This window comes from Myotis myotis, unplaced genomic scaffold (assembly GCF_014108235.1).
Source record: "Myotis myotis isolate mMyoMyo1 unplaced genomic scaffold, mMyoMyo1.p scaffold_m19_p_27, whole genome shotgun sequence".
Classification (NCBI taxonomy): domain Eukaryota; kingdom Metazoa; phylum Chordata; class Mammalia; order Chiroptera; family Vespertilionidae; genus Myotis; species Myotis myotis.
Genome location: NW_023416332.1, coordinates 2,477,248 through 2,493,049, shown reverse-complemented (window position 1 = coordinate 2,493,049; position 15,802 = coordinate 2,477,248). Strand labels below are relative to the sequence as shown.

At 69.0% G+C, this 15,802-nt stretch overlaps 1 protein-coding gene across 1 annotated transcript in view; it reads right to left on the bottom strand.

The window, feature by feature from the left end:
- MUC6 (mucin 6, oligomeric mucus/gel-forming) overlaps positions 1-6,983 on the bottom strand; it is a 28,075-nt gene extending 21,092 nt beyond the window's left edge. The window contains exons 1-16 of the mRNA XM_036295551.1: positions 6,855-6,983; positions 4,194-4,256; positions 3,683-3,926; positions 3,455-3,581; positions 3,007-3,097; positions 2,834-2,943; positions 2,534-2,741; positions 2,267-2,389; positions 1,755-1,875; positions 1,482-1,620; positions 1,249-1,353; positions 1,068-1,140; positions 857-994; positions 492-653; positions 318-412; positions 88-220 (exon numbers count right to left, since the gene is read on the bottom strand). Of these exons, the coding sequence (XP_036151444.1) occupies positions 88-220; positions 318-412; positions 492-653; positions 857-994; positions 1,068-1,140; positions 1,249-1,353; positions 1,482-1,620; positions 1,755-1,875; positions 2,267-2,389; positions 2,534-2,741; positions 2,834-2,943; positions 3,007-3,097; positions 3,455-3,581; positions 3,683-3,926; positions 4,194-4,256; positions 6,855-6,912 (1,990 nt within the window). The 5' untranslated portion in view covers positions 6,913-6,983. The remainder of the gene's footprint in view (positions 1-87; positions 221-317; positions 413-491; positions 654-856; positions 995-1,067; positions 1,141-1,248; positions 1,354-1,481; positions 1,621-1,754; positions 1,876-2,266; positions 2,390-2,533; positions 2,742-2,833; positions 2,944-3,006; positions 3,098-3,454; positions 3,582-3,682; positions 3,927-4,193; positions 4,257-6,854) is intronic.
- Between the last annotated feature and the right edge of the window lie 8,819 nt (positions 6,984-15,802).

The following is a 15,802-nucleotide window of genomic DNA, read 5'->3' as shown; positions in this document are numbered from 1 at the left end:
GCTGGGCAGAGCTTGGCCCGAGCGGTCACAGCCCCACCCTCCGCATGACCCCGGGCTCCCGCCGCCCGCACGCCCGGCAGCACGCACTGCAGTTGTCCACACTGCTTCTCCAGCCCCAGAGCAGGATGCCCCTGGAGGCGCAGGTGTGGGCGTAGTCCCCCAGGGCGGCACAGATGTGCGGGAAGGTCTCCTCGTAGTTGCAGGCCTGGTACACGCACCTCTGTGGGCAGACAGCAGCATTGGCGCCCGCCATCCACACCCTGTCCCCAAGGTGCCCGACCCCGCAGCCCTCCTGGCCACGTGCGAGCCCCGCCTACCCTGTAGAAGGGCTTGGGGTTCACCACGGCGTGGCACCTCTCGAAGACCGTGCCCTTGTTCACCAGCACCGCACAGTGAGTCTCCGCGCACACCTCTGCGGGGACAGGCCCCGTGGGTTCCCGCACCCCCAGCGTGGGTTTCCCGCCCGCCCCAGCCCTCCGGCTGGCACTCACTGTTGAGCTGGCTCATGGAGCAGGGGTCGGTCTCCCGCTCCAGGGCGGCCGGGCAGTTCCCTGCCCGCCAGGAGTCCACGAAGAGCGAGGCCGTGCCCTCAGGGACACCCATGCTGGTCGTGAAGTCGTCCGTCGTGTCCCCGTTGAAGTTGCCGCAAAGCCCTGAGCGGCCAGGCCATGAGGGTGGGCGTCCCGCGTCCCAGTCCTGCCCCACGTCCCCTCACCGGGCCCCAGGCAGGAGGCCAGCACCAGCTGCACCCCTGGGGGCTGGCCAAGGCCCAGGGGCGGGACCTGCTGGGTCCCGTGAGTCTCTGTGGGGCCCCTTCGTTTCCCAGGAGGCCAGGCCCGGCCCAGCGGGCACTCACCTCGGGTCTGGCCTCTGAACTGAGGCCCGACTGTGACGTAGGCCTGGAGCACGGGCTGCAGCTGCACCACCAGCTCGAGCCCGAAGGTGGTGGCCATCTGCAGGTGGGTGGACGTCTGCTTGAAGACCGTGATGTTGCCTGTGGGACGGAGGCTCAGCGGGCGGCCACTCTGGGCCCGGCCCCTGTGGCCCAGGCAGGGGCTGCGACCTACCGGTCTTGTATGGCAGCCACTTGGTGTCTCCGTGGTTGGTGACCACCTCATCCTGGGAAATCACGATCTTGTCCTGGAGGGCGGGCCCTGAGTCACTGGGTGCGGAGGGTGAGGCTGGGCGGTGGCAGGACCGTGTGCTCAGGCTGGGTAGGCGCAGTGGCGGCAGTCGGGGCGGCCTTACCTGGCTGGACACGTAGATGAGGGCGACCAGGGAGGTCTCTGAATGCGAGTACCCAGACTTGTCGTAGGCGGCCATGAGGGAGCCCCCGTCGGGGAGCTGGGGGCTCTGGGGAGGACAGTAAGCACAGAGGGCTGGGGGCTGGTGGGGACCCCCCTGGCGGGACCCTTGTGAGACCCCCACCCCGTGGTGACCCCTCTGATCAGTTCCCTGGGGGTCCCTAGCGGGCTTCCCACCTGGAGGAGGGTGTAGGTGCAGGTGCCATGGAAGCGGTAGGGCCTGGCGTCAAACGTGGTCACAAAGGAGCCGCCTTCCAGGGCGCAGCGCCGGGGGCAGGGCCGCTCCTCGCACTTCCAGCGCCCCATTGTGCACTGGCTGGGGGTGGGGGGAGGGCACCAGAGTGGTGGGGGCGCCCCCGGGTGTTCTGGCCCAGTAGAGCTGGCTGCTTCGGGCTGAGGCTGCCCCTGACCCCCATGCCCCCATGTCCCCACCTCCCCTCCTGTCCTTACCAGGTGCGGCAGGCGTCGGCTGTGACCTCCCCAGGGGCGTAGGCCACGCCGCCGAGCGTGCAGGGGCACTGGGCGATGGGCACGCAGGTGAGGTTTTTGGAAACGTCGTCGAGAACCATACCTGCAGGCAGGGGCTTCCTGGGGCTGCGTGGGGGAGACCCCACCCCTCCTTGGGCCTCCCGGCCTGTGCCCCAGGAGCTTGTCCCCCTTCACACCCGCAGTCCCATCTGGTCTGCATGCTCAGCGTTCTGCCCCCTCGTGCCGACAGGCCCAGGCCCAGGGCTGCCCTGGGGGAGCGCAGGCCTGTCTCTGGCCTGGCTCGGCCCACCTCCTCCCAGTAGCCTCCTGGACCCACCCCCCATGTGCATACCCCCTCCCTGTCCTGTGGATCAGCCCATGTGGCCTTGAGCACTTAAGGGGGGCAGGGGGTCCTGGTTCCAGTGAACCAAGTGGGGCGCATGCTGGGTGGGTGGGGGCTCATCTGGAGGGTCCTGTGGGGAGAGGTACGCCACCTTCCGGGCAGAAGCAGCCGAAGGTGCAGAAGCGGGCACAGCTGTGCTGTGGGTTGGAGCAGGTCTTGACGCAGGCCTCGCCGCACTCCTGGTACACCTGGTTGGCCGGGCACTGGCCCAGGGCTGTATGTACACGGGGCCCTGGTGAGCGGGCAAGGGAACCCTGGGGCCCTGCTCCCCCCCCGCGCCGCTCCCCCTCAGGCCTCCTGTCCCGGGAGTGAGGTGCCATAGAGGCCCTGGCCCTCCCTGCAGCCTCCTAGGACTCACAGCAGAGGCCGGGCCTCCTCCAGCGGCTGACGGGCTGGCCGGCGAGGCTGCAGTGGCGCGAGTACTCGGAGAGCGTGGCGCAGGCGCAGCTCTGCTGGCCCGGCCGGGCACACGCGGCCACGTCGGCTTGGCAGCTCTGCACGAAGGGCTCCTTGGGCACATTGCACTCGGGGGCCACCAGGGCCAGCAGCTGGGCGCAGGTCCGGGCCTGGGCAGAGGGCCATTCGGTCACGGGGAGAAGGCCACGCCCCACACCCAGTGCTTCCACTTGGAAGGCTGTGCGGCCCCGCCCTCACATACATGCTCTGCCTGCAGGACCTGGGGGCCGGGGATGGCCTCGTGGGTGCAGATCTCGTTGGGGTCGTCCAGCTTCTGGAGGGCGGCATACTTGTGGGGCTCCAGGCGCGTGCCTGCAGGGGGCACAGGGTCAGCACCCGGGCTGGGCGCAGGGGTCCCCGCCCACCCCCACTTACCATCCTCGCTCAGAAACTCATTGGTCTTCTCGCCGTCAAAGTTCCCGCAGAGCCCACACATCCTGCCCATGTGCCTGTCCTCCACCAGGACCTGTGGGCGAGGGCGGGTGGTTGGCACACGGCGTGAGCAGGGCAGGGCAGGGCTCCCTAGGCCAGGGACCCCTCGCCCAGATGCAGAGACCGCAGATGCCTGCTCCAGGAGCCGGGCACCCTCACCGTATGGGTTGTGACCGCCCTCCCTCCCCGGGGGCCTCTTTTCTTGCTGGATGGTCCTTATCTTCAAAGGGGGAAACTGAGCCTCCAGCAAAGCCCAGGCCCATCCGGGCTCCTGGCCGGAGTCCGCCAAGCTGAGGAGCCGGGGGACCGGTCAGGACCTCCCCCTCCGGGGGCAGCCCCCGGCTCTGCCCACCAACTCCGGCCTCGGGTGCCGCCCCCACTGCATCCTCACCATGAGGTGGGCGCCGGGGCCCCACACCACCACCAGCTCCAGCTCCAGCTGCTTGGCCACCAGCCGCACGCTCTGGCCGAAGGGGGTGATCTGCAGCCCGTTGCTGGTGTAGGGCGGGCTGACGGCCCTGCAGGGAGGAGCAGTCAGCGGCTGCCCTCGCCCTGGCCATTCCCTCGTCCCCGGAACCCTTTCCCCACCCCCTGGCCATGGCCCTGGTCCCTGACCGACCCCACATCCTTGATGGAGATGGCTCCCTGCTGCACCGTGACCACCGAGGCCCCCAGCTCCACGATGACCCGGGAGATGTCCCCGCCGGGCCCTCGCCGCAGCTGGACGCTGAAGGTGGGAGAGGAGGCGTCCTTGCAGATGGCCGCAAAGATGTAGTTGCAGGTCCCCTCGAAGTCATACATGTGGCCGTCGAAGGTGAAGAAGTGGCCGGTCCCCCATGTGGAGCACCAGCCCCTGCCGGGCGCTGTGGAGGGAGCTGGTGGGTCTCGGGGTTCTGGGTCCCCTGACCGGCAAGGCCCCTGGGAAGCCCATGCTCGCGGCCTCCCAAGTCCCAGGCCCACTGAGCCTCACGGGAGAGCCAGCTGCTGCCGTGGGGGGTCTGGGTGTCAGCCAGCAGCCCCGCCCCCCAGGGACCCCCAGCACAAGCTGGTCTCCCCAGGTCCCTGTGGTTGGATGTCCCTCGTGGAAAGCCCAGACCACGGCCACCTTGTGGCAGAGCCTTGGTCCTCACCTGGCTGTGGGGAGTCCTTCAGCCCCTGGGGTCCTGGGTGGGCAAAGGAGGTGTCGTCTAGACCTGCGTGTTCAGGGCCCATGTCAGTGCTGGGCCCGGCCACCTCTGCTCCAGGGCACAGCCGGCCCCGGGTACTCAGAGCCTGGCTGTGAGCAGGGCCCAGGGCTGGGAACCACAGCGCTGGCCCCTGGCCTGAGCCCAGCCCACTGGGCCCTCCGCACCCTCGTTTCCCACCCACTCGCTCATTCATTTGGTCACTCACCAGTTTGGCACCCTGCACGCAGCGAGCACCTGCTGTGGGCCTGTCCCCTGCTGGGCGCAGGAGACACGGGGGCACATGGTCCCTGCTCCCAAGAGCCCCAGGGAGGGTGAGGCAGTGAGCAGGGCCTGGGGGCTTGGAGGTGGCAGCTGGCCATGCTGGGAGGATGGGAGGTCCCTGGAGAGGTTCCTGTGGCCGAGGGCCAGGCCTCAGGGCGGGTGGGTCCTCCACACCAGACACTAGCCCCTCTGGGCCCCTCTGGCCCCGGGGCATCTGCTGCTCTGCCCACCAGGCTCCCATCACGGCACCCTGGAGGCGCCAGGCCCTCGGGCCGGCAGGAGGGCCGAGTGAGCGCAAAGCCTGTCGGCCCGCTGGCTCTGGGCAGGCTCCGTGGGTCTGGGTGGCAGGGTGGCCGGACTCCTGGGCTTCTGCCCTGACTTCACTGGAGGGGGGTGGGGAGGCGAGGGGGAGCCCGAGCTCAGAGGGGCAGGGGAGAGTGGGGAGGAGCTCTGCCCAAAGGCTCTGTGGGATGGGACCCCTCTCTCCGCTGCACCCCTGTTTCCCACTCAGCCCACCTGGTGACATGGGTCACAGTGACCGCAGGGACAGGAAGGTGGCCCTGCTCAGGGCAGCTGCGCGGGGCCTCCCCTCCCTGCGGCCCTCCCCTGCCCCTGCCCCAGCTCCACCGTCCTGAGCTGGAAGTAGCTCGCGGCGGTTCCTGCCTCCCCCCCCCCCCCCCCATCGCCACACTGGTCCTTGTCTACAGTGCGTCTCGGCGATGCCTGCCCCTGGCTGTGTGGTCCCGGCTGGGGTGGGAGGCACAGAGGTGGGGGGGGGGGGTGACCCTGGGCAGCCCTGCCCCCGCGGTGTTGATCAGGGGGGTCTGCGTCTCAGCTCACGTCTGTGCCCCCAGAGGGTCACTCCCAGTCCCCGGCCGCCTGGTGCTGGCCTCCAGCCCTGCCACGCCTCCTGTCCATCACTGCGCGGTCCCCCCTCCCCGGGCCTCGGGCTCTGTCTCGACAATGACCCCACCCCACCTTGGCCGCGGGGGCTCCTTTGAAGACGCTCAGGAGGCCCGCAGTGCTTCCCACCGCGGTCAGGGCAGGCACTGACCCCTGGCCGGACCCACGGAGCCGCAGGGCGGCTGGCCTGGCAGCCTCGGCCAGCCCGGCCATGCGGCGCAGAGCACTCACCGTCCTGCACGCTTGGCGGCCCCCGCCCTGCCTGCCCTCGCTCAGCACTGGCCCCCAGGCCCCGGCTCAGACCTCCTTTCCCTGGTCCAGGGGGACAGGACCTGCCTCTGTCCCTCCCAGGCCGGCAGAAGGTGGTGCTGAGGCTCAGAGACCTGCCCCACCCTCTGCTGCTCACACAGCCTGGACCCCTCGCAGGCTCCCGCCCCCCTCACCCAGGGCTCCTCCCTCCTCCCCAGGTTCTGGGGTCCAAGTCTGAGCCCCAGGGCCGGGGAGGGGCCCAAGAAGGGCTCAGCTGGGCAGGGGTCCTGAGGGCTCAGAGCAGCCCTTGTGGGAAAGGCGGTGCCTGGAAGGGGAGGGGCTTTGAGGGAGGGCGGGGGCGGGACAGCCCAGGGGACCTACTGTGCTGGTGTCTGCAGCCGCCCCCTGCACTGGGCCCATCACTGCTCCCAGAGGCTGGTGGGGACATGGGGCCACCAGGGAGGGGCCTGCGGGCCAGGACTGAGGAGAGGAGTCCCTGGGCTCCGCCACCTGGGCTCACGCGGGCAGAGGAGCCACGGGCCTGGTGCTGGTTGGTGAGGAGGGCTGGGGCCTGAGCGGTGCCAGGTGGGCGGAAGGGACGGGCATGAGGTATACGGAGGGGAAAGGGGACCCTGCCCTGGGGTGGGTGGGTGAGACTGGGTAGACTTGGGGCAGCCCCGTGACGGGGAGATGTTGCCCCCACTTTCACAGATGGGGACCCCAGTCCCAGAGCCCACTGAGTGGTCATTGCTCACAGCCAGGACCCACGGAGCTGGGCCTCCACCTGGGTTTTGCAGCCCCAGTGCCCACAGGCCCTGCATCACTGTGGCTGCCCCTGAGGACCTGCCCACCTCAAGACCCATGGGGGTGGGGTGCCAGCTGAGGGCTGAGCCTGAGCCCTGTCCACCCAGCTGGGGTCTGGCACTGCCTGGCCCCCTGGGACCCCCGCCCCCCAGGCCCGAGTCCATCCTCCCTGGTACTCGGCCTCGGCACCCTCTGACCCTCACTGGCTGGGGTGACCCAGGCCTTGGCCGGAGCAGGGCGGCCCCGAGCGAGGGGGCCTCACATCCACATCCTGGTGGCCAGCCCACTTCTGGCCAAGTCGGAGAGGCGGGAGGCCGGGAGCCTCTCCCAGGCCCGGGGCCGCGGGGACATCTGGCCGTGCCCGTGCGAGGCCGCGCCCCCACTCACCGGCGCCCAGCAGGGCTCCCCCGCAGGACAGCAGCAGCAGCAGCCGAGGCCCCAGCATGGTGCGTGGAGAAGCGGTCACCGCAGGACCCGGCCCCTCCTGCCGCTGACACCAGGCAGACTCGCTGCACCTGTGCGCCCGAGTAGCGGCCTCGACGCCTTATGTAGGGGCCCGGCCCTGGCCGAGCCGCCCGCGCCCCCCCCCGCCACGTGCGGCGGCGGACAAACAGGATCTCGGCGTTGCTTTATCAGGACCTGGACTTCTTGGAAAGATCCCGGGGCGGCAGCGGCCCCATTATCGCCACTTCCGTTGGGCTGGCACCCTTCCCGTTGGCTCCAGGCGGGGATTGCCAGGGGCCAGTCTGAGGGTCGGTTCCAGGGGGGCCGTTCCGGGGGGACAGTTCGGGGGTCAGCATGGACACCGTCAGCCGCAGCCCAGGGGCCCAGAGGGGCTTGTCTAGGGCAGGTGGGGAGGGGGGGCAGGCACCCCTCTGCCCCTGCGGGGAGCGTAGCTCCTGGGGCAAGTTCCACTCTCACCTGGACCCCAGGACCCCCAAACGGCCCCGCATGCTGGGCCTTAGTCCCGACCTGGGAAAAAGACCGCCCATGGAAGGACTGCCTTTGGGTCATCGGGGTCCTGGGTGCGAGGCCATCATGGGTGGGCGGTGGCCTTGGGCTCAGACAGGACAAGGCCTGGAGGCCGGAGGACAGGCTGTGCCTGGGACCCTCTGCCTGCCTCTGGCCTCGGGTCCTGGGAGGGGTGGGGGGACAAGCTATATCCCAGGGCCCCGTTCCATTTCCTGCTCCCACAGCTCTGAGGAGAGGAGCAGGGGCAGGAGGCTTGGGGCTGCCCACCTGGGGGTGCATGTGGGTATGTGCCAGCCTTAGGGTGCAGCGCCCACAGCCCTGGTGGGGGAGGGCGTGGCTCCTGGGCCAGCATCTCAGGGAGCAGGGGCAGCAGGGCCGCTGGGCCTGGTCCATGGGCAGGACGTAGGCCAGGGCCATGAGGGGTCCGGGGTGAAGGTCATGGTCAGGGTGAGGTGAGGGCCAGGGACATGGGTGTTTGGATACTTGGGAGTCCCTCGAAGTTGGGAGCTCTCCAGGCAGCCTGGCCCCGAGTGGGACCCGAGGTTAGACTCGGGGTGCGGCTCAGGAGGCTTCCTCTTTCCTGAGGGGGGTCTGGCCTCACGGAGACATGGGTGCGGGAGCCCCAGCTCCTTCCACGGGCCGCCGGCCGGCCCCAGCCCGGCCTCCTCACAAGGGGCCAAACTGTGAGTCACAGACCAGCGCCCACGTGGCCGGGCTCGGGCCGCCCGCCCACCCGAGGCCCAGCCACACACACGGGAGCGGCCCCTGTTCATCTGGTTTAATAAAAAGTTGCTCTCCAGAAGCCCACTCGGCCAGCTGCTGGCCCTCAGGCACCGAGGCTGGGTGCTGCCCGGTCCTTTCTCCTTAAGCCTTAAGCTTGAGTGGCCGGAGCTGTGCCCGGCGTGTGCCCACCCAGCAGCCCGGAGCCTTCCCGGAGCTGGCGGAGGGTCCTGGGGCCTCCTGGCTCCCTGCAGCGGGGGCGGTGCCAAAGGGGCCGTGGCCTGGGGCGCTGACCGGCTGTCCGGGCTCCATGGAGGGATCGCACAGGGCAAGGGGGCCTTCTGTCAGCCTCAGCCTGTTCTCGGGGTCCTGGCGCCTGGAGGATGGACCAGGGGATGGTGAGGATGGAGCCGAGGGAGGGGCTGTGGTCCTGGGACATCCCTGTCACCGCAGGGGCTTATGGCAGGCAGGGTCCCCTACGTTGGGGTCTTCAGTGTCACCCCAGCAGCTTGAGGGACACAGATGTGACCCTGGCGGGGGTTTGGATATCACCTGGACCAATGAAGCTTGAGCATGTGTGCAGGTGTGTCGTGTGTGGCCTTGTGCACCTGTGTTGTGTATGCCGTGTGTATGCACGTGCTGTGTGTGAGCATGTGTGTCTGTGTGGTGTGTGTCGTGTGTCACCATGTGCATGTGACTGCTGTATGTGAGCCAAGTGTCCATACATTCCTGTGTTGTGTGTGTAGGTGTGTGTGCTGTGTGTGAGCATGTGCATCCGTGCCAGTGCTGTAATGTGCCGTGTGTGGGCATGTGTATCTACACATGCGCATACATGAGTGTCTGCTGTGTGTAGGTATGTGTGTCATGTGTGAGTGTGTGCATGTGTATTTGGTGTGTGCTGTGAGTGCATGTGTGTCTGCTGTACATGTGCCGGGTGTGTGGGTATGTGCCTGTGTGTTGTGCGTGTGGGCATGGGTATGTACACGTGCGCACACATACATCTGTGGGCATGTGTGAGATGTGGTTGGAGTTTCCTGGAAACATTGGCTGTGAGTTCCAGGATCCGTGACCGCAGGCTCTGCGGCCTCGAGGGCAGGGGTTGGTGGGTGCTCGGCGGGGTGGGGGCTCCAGTGCTGCAGGGGGCGGGGGCATCACGGGAAATCACGGAGAATGGCGTGTTTGTGGCTGACCTGGGAGCGCTCTAATGCGCTGAGCAAACAGCGGGGAGATAAGCGTGTGTGTGGCCATTGTTCCCAGCGGTCTCAGCGATAAGAGAGGTCCCGCTGGCCGCCGGCGAAGCGGAGCCCAGACGGACAAGGGGCGATTGTGCGCCTCAGGCCCCAGCTCAGACCCCTGCCCTGCCCTCGTCAGTGTGGCTGGCCCTGAGCGGCACCGGGGGCCCGGGGCCAGGCTGGCTGAGTCAGGGAGCCCGGTGGGCACTGAGGCCTGGCCTGCCCGGCATGGCCAGCCTCGGAGTCCAGGGCCAGGGCCCCCGCACTGCCTCCTGCCTCCTGCTTCCTGGGAGGGGGGCACTGCCCCCGTCGCCGTGGCCTCGCATCCCCTCCCCCGGGTCTGAGGCTGTTGAAGACACCGGCGTTCGCCCCAGCAGGGCCTTCTGGGGGCCTGGCTCCCGGCACGGGCAGGGCTCCCCCAAGACCCCAGGTGCTGGCCTCTGGTTGTGGAGGTGCCAGAGCACCCACAGGGCCGCCCACCCTGGACCCCACCTGTCATGTGTGAGCTCTGGGGGAGGCGGGCCGCTGCTTCCCTGCCCTAGGTGTGGCTGCACCAGCCAGGGTCACAGCGAAGGGCTGAGCGCTGTGGCTTTCGGGGGAGTCAGGTTCAGGCTTCGACAGGAATGGCCTTGGTGCGCCCTGGCCTGGCCTGGCCGGCTGCCGTCGCCTGTCTGAGCGCCTGGCTGCCGTCAGCTGCCCGGATCCGGTGCTGACCCGCGCCCTGGGCTACGGGGTGGGCGCACTCCACTGCGGAGCCGGCGGGGACTCCTGTGACTCGGCCACGCTGGACCGTCTGCATCCGGCGTCAAGGGTGGCTGAGGGGTTGGCCTGCTGACCCTTTGCCTGGCCTGGGGGCCCGGCCCTCGGTGCCTGCTCCTGGGGGCACGGGGGCCGGAGATGGTGCCTCCAGAGTCGTGACCTGCAGCCTCGCTCGAGACACGCACCCAGAGCAGCAGGCCCTGTGCCCGGGCCTCCCTGCTGGGCAGCCCCAGAGCCAGCGCCACAGGCCGGGCACAGACCCCAGGGAGGTACTGCCCGGGGCAGCCTCACCCCCAGACTTCCCTCTTCACTGAGCCCCCAGTGGAGCCCCCCGTGCCTGACCCCCACTGTATGCATTTCAACCTCTGCCCCTGGGCCTGGATTTGGGGTGGGTATTGCCCCACCTCAGCCCCTGCCCTCCCTTCTGGGCTCGGGCCCCCGACGGGCAGCCTCAGTGCTGACCACTGCCCTCGCCCCACCGGGTGGCATAACCCTGGGAGATGCGTCCCAGGACAGGTGAGGGGGCCGCTCGCAGGCACCTGGACGGGTCCCTGGGCCCCTGCCCACCGCCTCCAGGCCTGTGGGCCTTTGTGTCCATTCAGGTGCTGGGCCCTCCAGGAGCACCACAGACCAGGAGCCAGTGTCAGGAGGGGTGGCCAGCCCCAGGGAGCTGTGCATGCCCGCCGGGTGGGCCGGGACGGCCAGCCAGGGCCTGACGCCCTCCTGCTGCCCAGGCAGCCTGCAGGAGGGACCCACCTGCCCGCCCACCAGGCAGGGCTCAGCTGGGATGTATGTGGGGAACCTGTGCCCAGATCGGGCCGGCCCGGAAGCTTCAGGCCCCCACACAGTCCGTGCTCGCTCGGCACAGCCCCAGCACGGCCGCCACACCTGACCCTTTGGTTCCACCTCCCTCCACGCACCTCTGACCCCTGTGGCTGGAGTTGGCATCACACAATCAGCACCTCCAAACACTGCCGCCTCCTCACACCCTCCAGCCCTGTGGTGGGGCCCGGGCTGCCCCGTGGTGCTCACTGGCTCCATTTCCATGTGGCTGTGGGTCCCCGGAGCCCGGAGCCCTGGCTTGTCCCCTGCCCTGAGTGTAGGGTCCCAAAGACTCCACTCCAAGGGCCCTGGGGAGCTGCCCCATCTCACCCCTGAGCCGGAATGTCCCCCCTACCCCGCAGAGCGGACCCTCCGCCGGCCCCCCGCTGGGTCCATGGCGTCGAGTGAAAAGCAAACAGATAAGGCTGGTCAGGGGGGAGGGTTGAGGCCGGCAGGACGGGCGTGTCGCGGGCGGGTGGGTTATCTGGGCTGCCTTCGCCTCCCAGCGCAGAGGTGGCCGGGGAGCGAGTGTTTGTTCTCTGCTGGTGGCCTGGGCGGGGGGGGGGTGGGGGGGGAGGGGAGGGTTTTGGGAGTCGGGGGGACACTGGCCCCATCTGTGACCCTGGAGGCTGGTAGCCGGGTGGGGGTGCCATTGACGTAGGGCTGGGGTGCACCTGCCCCTCGAGTCTGATGTTGGTGGAGTATGTGGGGGTGACGTTGTTGGAGTACATGGGGGGGATACTCGTTGGGGGGTGTCTGGCTCGGGTTGCTACAACACAGCCCCCCAGCTGGGTGGCTCGTCAGCGGCACACATTGGCCTCCCGGGCCTGGGGTCTGCGGCCGGTGCCGGCAGGCTGGGCGCGAGGCCTCTTCCTGGTGCGGTGGCACCTCCGCGCTGTGGCCTCCTCTGGGGACCGAGGGAGGGGAGGGGGCCCTGGGGCTTCTCTCAGAAGGACACGGATCCCATCACAGCGCCCCCCCCCCACCTCATCCCTTCTAACTCCACCACCTTGGGGTAAGGGTTTCCACATCTGAATTTGGGGGGACACAAATATGCAGTTCATAGCGGGTGACATGCTGTGGCGGACTTTCCCGTTTGGGCACCAGCTGGGTGGTCTCTGTGGAAAGAAGTGGCTCAGAGCGGGGAGGCCTTGAGCAGCCGGGGCGGCTTCCTGGAGGAGGTGGGCCGAAGGAGGGGCAGCCGGACTCCCGAGGCCCAGAGCGAGGCAGGGTCGGGGGAGGCCCCACTGCGCCTGGGGAGGGAACAGAGGCCAGGCCTAGAGGGAACGGGGACAAGTGGGTAAACTGAGGACAGAGAATGGGGGAGGGGGGTCTGCACCAAGGAACGAGGGCAGCAGGGGGATGGGCAGGGCCGGGTGTCAGGCCCCAGGGGATGCTGGCTCCGACCTGCTGGTCCCGGGCTCCTCTGGCTCACAGTGGCCAGTTCCTCGTGGCCGACCAATGAGAACGCAGCACACGCGACGTGGACCAGGCGGATTTCCGGCCGCTCTTGCTGGAGCCTGGCCTGGGAGCCTTGAGGCCACGGTGCCAGGGAGGCAGCTGCCAGGGACCCCCGACCTCGTGGGACTGGAGGCCAAGGCCCCCTAGGAGCTGGGAGACAGGCCAGGGGCTTGCAGAGGGCTCTGCTTTCTGACGTGGTCTGACAGCCTTGCTGGCATTCGCCGCAGGGAGACAGAGGCTGTGAACAGATGGGGAAACCGAGGCTCAGGGAGGTGAGTGGCCCGCCCGACACCGTGCAGGGAGGAAGTGGAGGGACCAGCTTCCTCTGGCCCAGCCATGAGAGTGCGCCCATGCGGCGCAGACTCCTGGGTCCAGGTGGGTGGGTGTGCAGGCCCCGCGGGGCGCCTGGGCTGGCAGGCGACTGGGCTCGCCCACAGATGCGGACAGTTCAGAGAGATGTGGGGTCCGGTGGCCACCGAGCTCGGTTCCAGGGTGGTGAGGCTGCAGGTCCCCCAGGGGCAGGGTCCCCACCACAGGGCCCCTCAGGGTAGGTGTGGGTGAGCACACACAGTCGTGCCCACATGCGTGTGTACAGGGCCTGGGGCCCACGCACACTGCTTACACACGTGGGGTTCCTCACCTTTTCGCAGGTTCACAGGAGGGCTTAAGTGCACACCTACAGCCCTGTGCCCAAGGCACAACCCTTCTGGGTGGAGTGCGGGCTCCGCGCGCCCCCTGCTGGTGGGTGTCAGTATTGGCGTGTCATCCTCCAGGGAGTGCGGGCTCCGCGCGCCCCCTGCTGGTGGGTGTCAGCATTGACGTGTCATCCTCCAGGGAGTGCGGGCTCCGCGCGCCCCCTGCTGGTGGGTGTCAGCATTGGCGTGTCATCCTCCAGGGAGTGCGGGCTCCGCGCGCCCCCTGCTGGTGGGTGTCAGCATTGACGTGTCATCCTCCAGGGAGTGCGGGCTCCGCGCGCCCCCTGCTGGTGGGTGTCAGCATTGGCGTGTCATCCTCTTGAGCCTCTGGGGGTCACACTGGCGGGTCCTGGGGGTGGAGCGGGCTCTGCTGGGACAGGACACAGACCTTTCCCACGCTCCGAGCCCCACTGAGCAGGCTGGACAGTGCGTGGCACCCGGGCCTGGAAGGGCCGATGTGGGGCCCTGGGGGGAGGTGGCACTGGGTGGACCTGGCTGGAGGGACCTGGGGGTCCCCAAGTTCTCCGTGGCTGTCCTGAGCCCTCCTGTCCTGCGAAAGTGCAGAGGGGGCAGCTCCGGCCCACGACCCCAGGCCCAGGAGGCCGCTCCCCACCTGCCGCTCATGAGAACAGGTGACCTCTGTGCCCATGGCCCGGCCGCCAGCCCCTAGGCCCCCCTCCCCCTTCCCGCTCACCAAGCCCAGCAGGTGGGAAGTCAGGAGGCGCCCCACCCCCTTGCCTCTCCCTCCCAGCACTATCTCAGCCCAAAACTGCTTCTCTTCGCCTCAATTTCCCCCCTCCCCCCCCCCGGACCTGGGCATGACCCAGGGGGCTGTCCACAGCATCGCTGCACCCACACCTGCCCCCCGTGCCCACGCGAGAGCAAGGGCTGGGGTGCTGTGGAGGCTCGGGGTCCCTGCAGACGAGGTGTTGGGGTGTGATTCCCATTCAGACACGGGCCCAGGGCTCGGCCTGCTTCCTGAGCGCCTGGCCGGTGGCGGGTGCTGGAGAAGCAGGTTCAGTGGGACAGTTGGCAGTCCCCGGGGTGGAAGCTGCTCCCCCTCCGCTGGCCCTCCTGGCTTCTCCCGACTTCAGGTCACTGTGACACAGGCCCCAAAATGTGGGGTGCTGTGTCCACCCCAACATGCCCCTGGGTCAGTCCCTGTGCTGGGGCCACCCCCAGGGAGGGGGCCCGACCAGCTCCCTGCCCCCGGGACGAGCCCCATGAGGGAGGGGCCCCCGCCGAGGGCTGGGCCGGCGGCCTCGCGGGCGCAGGGTCACTGGCGGTCACCGGAGTTGGCGCTGCTGTTGGGGCAGCGGAGGGAGGTGCCTGGCCTGAGGCCCCTACACCCCAGCCAGCTGGTCACCCCCTCCCCGGTGCCCCTAGGCAGGGTCCCCCCAAGTCACTGCCTGTGTCCTCAGGCGCCTCTGGAAACTGTCCCACCTTCTGTCCCCCCAGCGCGTAGGTGGGGGCAGGAAGTGGGACCCACACGGGCAGAGTGTACTTTGGCGCTGCCTTCCATCAACAGCGGAAGCTTTTATGGATGCCGCTGTATGCAGAGCCGCTGAGGGCGGGAGCCCGGGGCAAACAGTGGGGTCAGACCCCCAGAAACACCCCCACTGTCTCTTCCCTCCCGGCCCCCCCTTTCTCCAGTTCTGCTAGCTGTTGCCCCTCCCCCCAGGGTGCCTAGTGAGCTGCTGGAGGGGTTGGGGGGTGGTGAGCAGGGCCTGGAGGCCACAAGTTCTGGGGAGGGGGGCCTCCTGTGCCTGGAGGCCGGGCTCCAGCAGAGGGCGTCCTGCCGGGCCTCCCAGCCTCTGTCTCAGGCTCTACCTGGGCCCCGCCCGCTATGGAGGAGAAGCCTGCTGGCCCCGCCCAGGGGCTCTGGGCCCGAGGGCACTGGTGGCCCTGGTGGCCCTGGTGGCCAGCTGGCCACCTGGGCTCTGTCGAGGGGAGTGGTCTGCTGGGGGTGGGCGGGAAGGACGCAGGGACAAGGAGGCCCTGCTAGCTGGCCCGGGAGACCCTGTGGAAAGCAGCCTGCCCCACGGTGGCTGGCATGGTGCTCTCGAACGTGGCCCTGCACTCCTGCCCTGAGCGCCCCCCTCACCCAGCCCAGCTCTGCCCTAAATTCCCACCCTCAGCCCTGTGCCCCAAACCCTAAGCCCTAACCCCTGCCCCTGCCCCTGCCCCGCCTCACCTCCCTCCTCAGAGCCCCTGACCCATCCAGGCTGACCCCCCAAATCTGCCATCCTCAACCCCTCCCCCAGTCCCAGTGGATTTAATCCCCGGAGCTCAGGAGAGGCAGGTGGGTCCCCACAGGCTGCACCCCGAGCATGTGGCCGTCGGACTCACAGGCACGGACCCGGGCCCTCTGTGGCCACACCCGATGCCCACTGGGTACGTCCCCTTGGGGCCAGAGGGCAGCCGGGACTTGGGGTGCCTTTCAGGGAGGGGCTGGAGGCCGGACCCTCCTCTGCGCCTGGGCTGCAGCCCGATGCTGTGACCTGGATGAGGGGACAGCCCCGGTTGCCCCCACCCTGGGTCTCCGAGAAGCCGGCTCACGCAGGCCTGGCTGGTTCCCGGAAGAGGCCCACGCCCGCAACAGGACCTGGCCATAAACCGGGCGGGGCCGCGGTGTGGACACCAGCCTCCGGCCTGGCCCGCAGCTGTCGCCCTT